The 11,553-nt window shown below is 53.5% G+C and overlaps 1 protein-coding gene across 1 annotated transcript; it reads left to right on the forward strand.

Moving 5' to 3' along the window:
- Positions 1-7,786: 7,786 nt before the first annotated feature.
- On the forward strand, positions 7,787-11,267 carry GIP (gastric inhibitory polypeptide). The gene is made up of 4 exons (XM_068212729.1): positions 7,787-7,866; positions 8,946-9,092; positions 9,995-10,120; positions 11,171-11,267. Exons 1-4 carry the CDS (start codon positions 7,787-7,789, stop codon positions 11,265-11,267), a joined length of 450 nt encoding a protein of 149 aa, XP_068068830.1.
- The last annotated feature ends 286 nt before the right edge of the window (positions 11,268-11,553 follow it).

Consider the following 11,553-nt stretch of genomic DNA (forward strand, 5'->3'; position numbering starts at 1 on the left):
GCCGGTGGGGAGGAGGGGACGGGGGTGGGGGGCACCGGCCGTGGATGAGCCCCGAGCTGGGGAAAGGAGAGCGAAATGTGGGAATGTTTGCGGGAGGAAGCCACGTGGTGATGCGGGAGGGAGGGGGGAGGGCCGGGGGGAGGGGCCGGCCAGGGGGGAGGGGGCGGCCGCCGCTCCATTCGTTTATTTATTTATTTATTTATTCATTTATTCATTTATTCACTTATTTATTTATTTATTCGTTCCAATTCCGTTCCGTCCCTCCGCGGGATGGGGAGCGCGTCCCTCCCCACCCCCCCCGTCCCAACACCGGGATCCCCCCCCCCCCCGTCCCCGCCACCCCCACCGGGGGCTCGATCCCATCTGCTGCGCCCCCCGCCCCCACCGCGCCCCTCCCCCCCCGCCGCCCCTCCCCCCCCCGCCGCCCCCTCCCCTTCCCCCCGGAGCCTCAATGGGATTTTCTGGGTGTAAAAAACTTCGGCATCAAAGGCGCCGGGAGGGCCCTGGCGCCAGCCCGTGGCGTGGGGAGGGGTCCCGCCGGGCTCGCCCCCCTCCGCCGGGGCTGCCGGGACCCCCGGGCTGGCTCTGGGGGGGTGGGGGGCACAAAGGGAGCGACGCCCCCCGGGCAGCGCTGCCTCCCCGCCCCGGCATCCGCCCGTCCTCCCCCGCCGCCTTCTCGGGACGCTTCTTATTTTTAGGTCGGAGCTGGGTTGAAAATAGCAGCGAGCCCACCGCCCCAAAACAACTCCCCGAGCCCACCGCCCCAAAACAACTCCCCCGAGCCCACCGCCCCAAAACAACTCCCCCGAGCCCACCCCCCGAAAACAACTTCCCCGAGCCCACCGCCCCAAAACAACTCCCCGAGCCCACCGCCCCGAAACAACTCCCCCGAGCCCACCCCCCCAAAACAACTCCCCCGAGCCCACCGCCCCAAAACAACTGCCCGAGCCCACCGCCCCAAAACAACTGCCCGAGCCCACCCCCCCAAAACAACTCCCCCGAGCTCACCCCCCCAAAACAACTCCCCCGAGCCCACCGCCCCAAAACAACTCCCCCGAGCCCACCCCCCCTAAAACAACTCCCCGAGCCCACCGCCCCAAAACAACTCCCCCGAGCCCACCGCCCCAAAACAACCCCCACCGCGAGCCCACCCCCCTAAAACAACCCCCCCTAAAACAACCCCCACCGTGAGCCCACCCCCCTAAAACAACCCCCACCGTGAGCCCACCCCCCCAAAACCGACACCCCCCGAGCCCACCGCCCCAAATCAACCCCCCAAACCAACCCTCCCGGAGCCCACTCCCCCAAAACCAACCCTCCCCCCCCGAGCCCCCGGCCCGCTCTGCTTGCCCCCGAACCCGCGGGGCGGCCGCGGGCACCGGGGCTGGGCCGGGGGCACCGGGGGCTCTGGGGGCACCTTCGGGGGCTCGGGGGGGGCTCCGGGGCTGGGCTGGGGGCTCGGGGGTACCGGGGGCTCGGGGGGGCTCCGGGGCTGGGCCGGGGGCTCGGGGGTACCGGGGGCTCGGGGGGCTCCGGGGCTGGGGGCTCGGGGGTACCGGGGGGCTCCGGGGTTTTGCCGGGGGTTTCGGGGCTGGGCTGGGGGCTCGGGGGGCATCGGGGGCCACTGGGGCTGGCGGCACCGGGGGGACACCGGGGGCCGGGCCGGGGGCTCGGGGGGTACCGGGGAATCCCGGGGGGCACCGGGGGCCGGGCCGGGGGTACCGGGGAATCCCGGGGGGCAGCGGGGGCCGGGCCGGGGGCTCGGGGGGTACCGGGGAATCCCGGGGGGCACCGGGGGCCGGGCCGGGGGTACCGGGGAATCCCGGGGGGCACCGGGGGCCGGGCCGGGGGCTCGGGGGGCTCCGGTCGCGGCTCCCCCGCCCCCTCCCCGTCCCCCCCCGCGCTGTAATTAACGCTTAACGAGGGCAGCGCTTAATGAGCGCGGCTCTTAATGAGAGCGGCCCGCGCCGCCCCGGCCCCGCCCGCAGCGGGAGCGGGAAAATCCTGGGAAAACGGGGGGGGAAATTCTTTAAAAATGTGGGAAAATTCCTGAAAAATGGGGGGAAATTATTTTTTAGAATGTGGGGAAAATTCTAAAAAAAAAAAAAAAAAAAAAAAAAAAAGGGAAAAATTCTTTTAAAATGATGGAAAATTCCGAAAAAAATGGGAAGGAAATTCCTGAAAAATGTGGGGGAAATCCTTAAAAAAATGTGGGGAAATGTGTGGAAAATGGGGAAAAATTATTTTTAAAATGTGGGGAAAATTCTTTAAAAATGGGGGGGAAATTCCTGAAAAATGTGGGGAAAATTCCTGATGAATGGGGGAAAATTCTTTTAAAATGTGGTGGAAATTCTAAAAAATGTGGGGGGAAAATCTTTTAAAATGTGGAGAGGGAAAAAAAAACTTTAAGAATTCCGAAAAAATGTGGGAAAAATCCTAAAAATTGTGGGAAAATTCCTAAAAAATGTGGGAAAATTCCCAAGTTGCCCCTAGAGGATTGAGCTGGGGTCCGGCTGGTTCTGCGGCCACCCCCAAAAAATCCGGGAGGATTTTGGGGTTCCCTCAGTGCTGCCCCAGTGGGTTCCAGGGGCAATTTATTTTATTTTATTTTATTTTATTTTAGCTGCATTTCGGGATTGATTGGTAATTTTTTTTTTAATTTATCTATAATTCGAGATTGATTGGTGATTTTTTTTTTAATTTTATTTTATGTATATTTCGAGATTTATTGGTTATTTTATTTTATCTGCATTTTAGGATTGATGGGTGATTTTTACTTTATTTTATTTTTACTTTATTTTATTTTTACTTTATTTTATTTTTACTTTATTTTATTTTTACTTTATTTTATTTTTACTTCATTTTATTTTTACTTTATTTTATTTTTACTTTATTTTATTTTACTTTTTTTGCTTTTTTTTTTTTTTTTTTTTTAATTTTTCCCCCCGGCTGAGGGGGGAATTCACCGCTCAATAAATCAATTTACTGCCACTCCGGACACCCAAAAATGCCTTTTTCAACTTCAAAAAAAGCGACGCAGCCGCGCCCCCCGCCCGGACCTGAGCTCCAAAGGAATCCCGAAAATCCCGGGAAATGCGGATTTGTGGGAAAACCCCTCCCGCCCATCCGGGTGGAATCCCGGGAATTTTTGGGTTTAATAGTGGGAAATTCGGGATCCCAGCGCTCCGAGCCCATCCCAGTTTGGGGGCGAATTCCAGGTGGGAATTCCAGGGGAAGGGAAGGAAGCGATGGAACCGCGGGGGAGGGAAATTCCCCGGAGGCTCCAAAAGGGAAATTTGAGCTTTTCTGGATGAAAATCTTAAAATTCAAAATTAAAAAAAAAAAAAAAAAAAAAAAAAAAGTAAAAAAAAAATCTCAAAATTCAACTTAAAAAATCAAAAATCAAAGCTCAAATTAAAAAAAAAATCAAATTAAAACCACAAATTTCAAATTAGAAAAATTAAAATTGAAATTAAAACCTCAAAATTCAATAAAACCCCCACAAAATTCAATTGAAACCCTCAAAATTCAATTAAAAAACCTCAAAATTCAATGAATTCACCCCTTCCCAATTAATTCGTGGGGGCTCCCCAAAAATACAGGCAGGGGAGTTAAAAAATCCATTTCCACCTCGGGATCCATCCCCAGTTCCCAGCTGGAATTTTTTGGGATTTGCTGGATGCGGAGCAGAATGCTGAGAAATGAGGGGGAGAAACCCCAAAAAATGGGGGGAAAAACCCAAAAATGGGAAAAAACACCGAAAAATGGGGAGAAAAATACCCAAAAATGGGGGGAAAATCCAAAAATGGAAAAAAAATTCCAAAATTAAGGGGGGGGGGGAAATCAATAAATTGGGAAAAAAAGGAAAAATAAAAAAACAAAGAATGGGAAAAAGCACCCAAAGAAATGGGAATTTTTTTCCCCACCACTCCCAAGGGGTTTTGGTGCCGCTGTGGAAATTCCTGAAGGGAGGAATTTGGGGCTGGGGGGAGAAAAATCAGCTGAAATGGGGATTGGATCCAAAAATGGGAATTTTCTGCCCTTTTCCTGAGGTCTTGATGAGCTCAGGGGGGAAAAAAAAATTCTGAAATTCAAATTATTGTAAGGAAATTCAAGGAAAGGAAAGGAAATTCAAGGAAAAGAAATTCTGAAATTCAAGAAAATTCATGGAAAGGAAAGGGAAGGAAAAAGGAGGATCCATCCCGAGATCCCTGAGGTCGTTCCCAACCCTGTTTTCCATGATTCCAGCGCCTGATTCCCTTTGGAATCTGAGGATTTTCTCCGGGAGCTTTCAGGACCTTCCCAAGGCGTTCCCGATTTCCCGGAATTCCCGCTCCTCCAGCCCCAGCTGGGTTTTCTGGGATGGAAATTCCAGGGCTGGGTGGCCCCGAGGTCTCTCGGGAATGACCCCGGGAAGGAGCTGGGGCTGGGGAAGGGCGAGGTTCGGGCCAGGATTTGGGACAATTCCTGCTTTTCTGGGAATTCCCAGGGAATTCCTCGAACTGGGATTCCCAGATCCTCTTTTGGGATTCCCAAATGTCATTTAGGAATCACCATGGATACCCCATTCCCAGATCCCATCCCCATCCCAGGAAAAGCTCCCTGCTCCATGGATACCCCATTCCCAGATCCCATTCCTAATCCCATATCCCATCCCAGGAAAAGCTCTCCTATGGATACCCCATTCCCAAATCCCATTCCCAGATCCCATTCCTAATCCCATATCCCATCCCAGGAAAAGCTCTCTCTGTTCCATAGATACCCCATTCCCAATCCTATATCCCAGATTCCAATCCCAGTCCCAGTCCCACATCCCACCCTGCTCCATGGATACCCCATTCCCAGATCCCATTCCCAATCCCATATCCCAGATCCCAGATCCCACTCTGCTCCATGGATACCCCATTCCCAGATCCCATTCCCAGATCCCATTCCCAGATCCCAATCCCATCCCAGGAAAAGCTCATTGCTCCATGGATACCCCATTCCCAATCCCATATCCCATATCCCATCCAGCTCCATGGATACCCCGTTCCCAGATCCCATTCCCAGATCCCAATCCCATCCCAGGAAAAGCTCTTTACTCCATGGATACCCCAATCCCAGATCCCATATCCCAGATCCCACCCTGCTCCATGGATACCCCATTCCCAATCCCAGATCCCACATCCCACCCTGCTCCATGGATACCCCATTCCCAATCCCAGATCCCACATCCCACCCTGCTCCATGGATACCCCATTCCCAATCCCATATCCCACATCCCACCCCGCTCCATCGATTCCCCATTCCTGGGATCCCTGGGGTTCCCACCCGGGGAGTCGCACACATCTGGTGCCAAATCCCTGCTTTCCTTCGTTCCAGATATTCTGGGAAATGCGGGAACGCTGCTGCTGCTGCTTTTCCCGGGATAACCGGGAATGGCTCCAGCTGGAAATTCCTCTCACCCTATTAACTTCCCGCCCTGATGAGGGGAAAACCGGGATCGCTGCACCCGGAGCCCCCCCAGAGCACACATTGTAAAGATCTCGGGATAAAAATTCCCGCTTTTCTGTGACGCTCACAGCCCGGACAACGGCCCGGCTTCGGGAGCCCGGGAAAAGGGAACGGGGTTAATTGGTTAATTAACTCCGGGGAGGGTAATTAGTGCCTGATGGCCCCAGTCACGCCGGGAGGCGGATCGGGGTTCGCTGGGAATGGGGTATCCATGGAGCGGGGCGGGATATGGGATATGGGATTGGGAATGGGGTCTGGGAATGGGGTATCCATGGAGCAGGAGGGGGTATGGGATTGGGAATGGGGTATGGGATTGGGAATGGGGTATGGGATGGGGAATGGGGTGTCCATGGAGCTGGGTGGGATTGGGAATGGGATCTGGGATTGGGAATGGGGTATTGGATCTGGGAATGGGGTATCCATGGAGCAGGGGGACATCTGGGAATGGGAATGGGGTATCCATGGAGCGGGGCGGGATATGGGATCTGAGAGTGGGGTATGGGATCTGGGATATGGGATCTGGAAATGGGAATGGGGTATTCATGGAGCAGGAAGGGATATGGGATTGGGAATGGGATATGGGGTATGGGAATGGGGTATCCATGGAGCGGGGCGGGATATGGGATCTGGGATTGGAAATGGGGTATCCATGGAGCAGGATGGGATTGGGAATGGGTAATCCATGGAGCAAGATGGGATATGGGATCTGGGCATGGGAATGGGGTATGGGATTGGGAATGGGGTATCCATGGACCTGGGAGAGCCTTTCCTGGGATAGGGATGGGATCTGGGAATGGGGAATCCGTGGCAAATCCTAAATGAGATTTGGGAATCCCAAAAGAGGATCTGGTAATCCCAAACTGGATTTAGGAATCCCAGATCAGGATTTGAGAATCACAGACCAGGGTTTGTCAATCTCAAAATGGGATTTGGGAATCCCAAAAGAGGATCCCAAACAGGATTTGGCAATCCCAGACCAAGATCTGAGAACCCAAACCAGGATTTGGCAATCCCAAAACCTCGTGGCAATCCCAAACTGGGATTTGGCAATCCCAAACTGGATCTGCCCCTCTCCATCCCAAATTTCCTCTTGGAGATCCCATTTTCGGGGAGGAAACGCTGGATTTGGGGCTGGCAGAGCCCTGGATTTGTGACAGGATCCAAGGATTTCACCAAAGAAGGAGCAGACTGGGGTTTTTCCATGGCAAAAATGGGAATTCCGGGGGGTTTTTCCATGGAATTAGGGCTGGAACAGCCCCATTAACGCCCTGATGCAGAAATGTTTAATTGCCATTAATGTCAATATTTTCCGAGGTGATTTCCTGCTGGGAATTGCCCCAATTCCAAGCTGGATTTCCTGGTTACCCTCTGGAATCGGGATAAAAACGGCCCCGAGCGGCTCCGGGGCTGCAGAGCCACCAGGAATCCGCACAGGGAGGTAAGAAGTCCTGGGGAAAATGGGAATTCCAGGGGAAAATCGGAATTCTGGGAGAAATGGGAATTCCAGGGGGAAATCAGCATTCTGGGGGAAATGGGAATTCCAGGGAAAATGGGAGATCCAGGGAGAAATGGGAATTCCAGGGGGAAAATTGGAATTCTGGGGAAAATGGAAATTCCAGGGGAAATGTTGCAATTGTGGAGGAAGTTTTGGGCAGGGTGGAGCTGGAAATGTTGGAAGCATGGGGGAATTTTTGGGATGTGAGGCGAGGGAATGGAGCCTGGATTTTAGGGAATGGCAGCGGTCCCTTCTGTGCAGGATTTCCCTGGAAGGGAGGGAGAGCCAGCCCCAATTCCACGGGTTATTGGAAATCCTTTTTTTTTTAAACCCTTGGGAATCTCAGGATTCCATCCCATCGCTGTCCATGTTTCCCGTAACTGATATTTCCCATCCCAAACTTTATCCATCCCAAAAAACCCCCCAGGAGTTGGATCGGGCTCCCAAAGCAGGCGGGGACAGTGGGGATTCCCTGCGGAATTCCCTGCTCCAGGGACGTTCCCATTCCCAGGCCGGGCTGGGATGGAGCCGGAGGGTTGGGAGAACCCCACCCCGTTCCCGCCGGGAATTCCCACCGGGAATTCCACGGTCGGAGTCCGGCGAGCAGAGCAGGAAAAGCTGGGAAGGAGCTTTGGGATGGAGGGATTCGGCTGGCAAGGGCAGGAGGTTTGCGGGATGGAGGGAAAATTCCCAGCCCGATCCCGCTGGAATCACATCCCGAGCGTCCCGCGTGCTGCAGCTCCCGGTTATCCCGCCCGTTATCCCGGTTATCCCGAGGGAATTCCGCCCGGGAAGATGTCCCTGAGGTCCCTGCGGGCGCTGCCGCTGCTGCTGGCCGGGCTGAGCGTGGTGTGCGCGGAGGAGAGCGGCCCGGGGTGAGCGGGACACCGGGAACGCGCCCGGGGAACCGGGAATGTGCCCGGGGCGAGCGGGGCACCGGGAATGTGCCCGGGGAACCGGGAATGTGCCCGGGGTGAGCGGGGCACCGGGAACGTGCCCGGGGAACCGGGAATGTCCCCGGGGTGGGGAGGGACACCAGGAATGTGCCCGGGGAACCGGGAATGTGCCCGGGGTGAGCGGGGCACCGGGAACGCGCCCGGGGCACCGGGAGCCTCCTCCTGTCCCCCGGGGCGGAGCCCGTGGGTTCGGGGCGGGTTCCACGGATTTGGGGTGGATCCCATGGACTGGGGGGCAGATTCCCTGGATTTGGGGTGGATTCCATGGACTGGGGGGCAAATTCCCTGGATTTGGGGTGGATTCCATGGATTCAGGGGGCTCTTCCCCTGGATTTGGAACCGATCCCATGGATTTGGGGTGGATTCCATAGATTTAGGGGGCTGATCCCATGGATTTGGGGTGGATTCCATGGATTCGGGGCTGATCCCATGGACTGGGGGCTGATCCCATGGATTTGGGGTGGATTCCATGGATTCAGGGGGCTGATCCCATGGACTGGGGGCTGATCCCATAGATTTGGGGGGCTGATCCCACGGATTTGGGGTGGATTCCATGGATTCAGGGTGCCGATCCCATGGATTTGGGGCCGATCCCATGGATTTGGGGCAGACTCCCTGGGCTCGGCCCAGCACTGGGGAGGTGGGAACAGCACGGGAGGAGATCTGGGAGCGATCCCGATTCCGATCCCGATCCCAGCTCGGAGCCAGGCAGGAGCAGCAATGAGCAGCCGATAACGGGAGATCAAACCCAAACCCCGGAGCAGCGTTCCGGTGTTTTCCCAAACCCAAACCCAAAGCCCAGAGCAGCGTTCCAGAGTTCCAGCGATCAGCAGTGACCCCATCCCATGGGATCAGGAGTGACCCCATCCCATGGGATCTCCCACGGGATCAGCTCTCAGCCCATCCCACGGGATCAGGAGTAACCCCATCCCACGGGATCAGGAGTGACCCCGTTCCTCGGGATCAGCGCTCATCCCGTGCCGCTGTTCCGGTCCCAGGGCCGGCCTGGCCGTGGCGGGCGCGCGGCCGCTGCGGCGCCGTTACTCGGAGGCCACGCTGGCCAGCGACTACAGCCGCACCATGGACCACGTGCTGGGCAGGAACTTCGTGGAGTGGCTGCTGGCCCGGCGCGAGAGGAAAAGCCCGTGAGCTCCCGAATCCCCAGTTCCCGAATCCCCGGTTCCCAAACCCCACATTCCTCAATTCCTGAATCCCCAATTCCTGAATCCCCAAATCGCCCAATCCCAGAATCCCCAAGTTCCTGAATCCCCAAATCCCAGAATCCCCAAATTCCCCTGAATCCCCAAATCCCCCAATCCCAGAATCCCCAAATCCCAGAATCCCCAAATTCCCCTGAATCCCCAAATCCCCCAATCCCAGAATCCCCAAATCCCCCAATCCCAGAATCCCCAAATCCCCAATCCCAGAATCCCCAAGTTCCTGAATCCCCAAATCCCAGAATCCCCAAGTTCCCCAGAATCCCCAAATCCCCCAATCCCAGAATCCCCAAATCCCTAATCCCAGAATCCCCAAATCCCCCAATTCCAGAATCCACAAATTCCCCGAATCCCCCAATTCCTGAGTCCCCAAATCCCCCAATTCCTGAATCCCCAAATTCCCCAATTCCCAAATCCCCATGTCCCCCAATCCCAGAATCCCCAAATCCCCCAATTCTGGAATCCCCCAATTCCCGAGTCCCCAAATCCCCCAATCCCAGAATCCCCAAATCCCCCAATTCCTGATTGCCCAAATTCCCGAGTCCCCAAATCCCCCAATTCCCAAGTCCCCAAATCTCCTAATGCCCGAGTCCCCCAATTCCCGAATCCCCAAATCCCCCAATTCCAGAATCCCCCAATTCCCGAGTCCCCAAATCCCCCAATCCCAGCAGCGCGGGTGTTTTTTCCTCTCCGAACATCGGGATTTGGGATTTTCCCATTTTCCCCCAATTCCCCGCCCAGGAGGGGAGCCGGGATTTTTGGGAAAGCGGAATTCGGGCACCCTCTTGTGGATTTTTGGGATTTTTTTTTTCCCGGTTTTCCTTTCCCAGCGACACCACGGAGCCCCTGGAGAGCGAGGCCGGGACCCCAAAAGGGGATGGGGGAAAATCGGATTTTGGGGCGCCAGGAGGCAACGATTTCCTGGGATGGCTCGGGAAAAACCGGGAAACCCGGAGGTGAGGCGGGAAGGAAAATCGGGATGGGGAATTGGGGCAGGATTTGTGAGGTTTTTGTGGAAATTTGGGATATTTTGGGGTTTTTTTAGTGGAATTCGGGGATTTGTTGGGTTTTTTATGGAAATTGGGGGATTTTTTTGGGTTTTTAAAAATGGAATTCAGGGATTTATTGGGATTTTTGTGGAAAATTGGGATATTTTGGGGGGGGTTTTATGGAATTTGGGGATTTGTTGGGTTTTTTATGGAAACTGGGGGATTTTTTGGGGTTTTTAAAATGGATTTAAGGGATTTGTTGGGATTGGGGCAGGATTTGGGGGATTTGTGGGGGTTTTGTGGAAATTTGGGATATTTTGGGGTTTTTTAAATGGAATTCGGGGATTTGTTAGGGACTTCATGGAAATTCGGGGCTTTTTTGAGGTTTTAAAATGGAATTTGGGGATTTCTTGGGATTTGTGCAGAATTTGGGAGATTTGTTGGGATTTTAATGGAAACTGGGGGGAGTTTTTGGGTTTTTAAAATGGAATTGGGGAATTGTACAGAATTTCAGGGTATTTTTTGGGCTTTTAATGGGATTTATTTGGGTTTCGTACAGAATTTGTGGCGATTTTGGGGTTTTTTACATCATTTAGGGGATTTACTTTGTTCTTTTACAGAATTAATGAATTTTTTTGTGTTCTACACAAAATTTGGGGATTTGTTGTGCTTTTTACAGAACTTTGGGATTTTTTTCTGTCGCTGTTTTTTTATGGAGTTTGGGGATGTGGAATTTTTATGGAACATGGACACGGAAATTTTACGGCTATGGAAATTTTATGGAATTTTGGGGCCAAACCCTCAGGAAACCCCGCCCCAGGATTCCCAAAACCACCAAGAATTTCCCCATTTCCAGACAAAATTAAACCTTTTGGGTTCGTTATCCCAGCGGGAAATATTAAAAACCCAACAAAATCCCCCGTGAATTTAGGACTGGGAGAAGGGGATGTTAAAACCAGGAATTTTTTCCCCCTTTAATTCCATTTTCACTGTATTTTATTTTTTATTTCCCTGCAGTTTTCCAGCTCTGGAAGGCTCCGAGGGCCTGAGGGAATTTTTGGAGCAGGAATTCCTGACGTGGCTGATGTCGGGCGAGCTCTGCAGGGCCACGTGAGTTCCCAAAAATCCCAAAAATGCCCCAAAATTTAGGATTTTTTTTTTGGGTTTTTTTTTGGGGTATGACATTCCCTGAGGACGCAATTCTCCGCCCCGTCCCTGGAAGTGCCCAAGGCCGGGGAGAACTGGATGGGATTTGGGATTTTTCTGACCCAACTCAGGATTCTGGGATTTGATTGATTTTCTGAAATTATTTCAGGAATTCCACAAAAAAAAAAAAAAAACCAACAAAAAAAACCCCAAAAAAACGAAACAAAACCTAAAAAATAATCCAAAAAACCCAA

The sequence above is a fragment of the Anomalospiza imberbis genome, chromosome 22, assembly GCF_031753505.1.
Source record: "Anomalospiza imberbis isolate Cuckoo-Finch-1a 21T00152 chromosome 22, ASM3175350v1, whole genome shotgun sequence".
Classification (NCBI taxonomy): Eukaryota; Metazoa; Chordata; class Aves; order Passeriformes; family Viduidae; genus Anomalospiza; species Anomalospiza imberbis.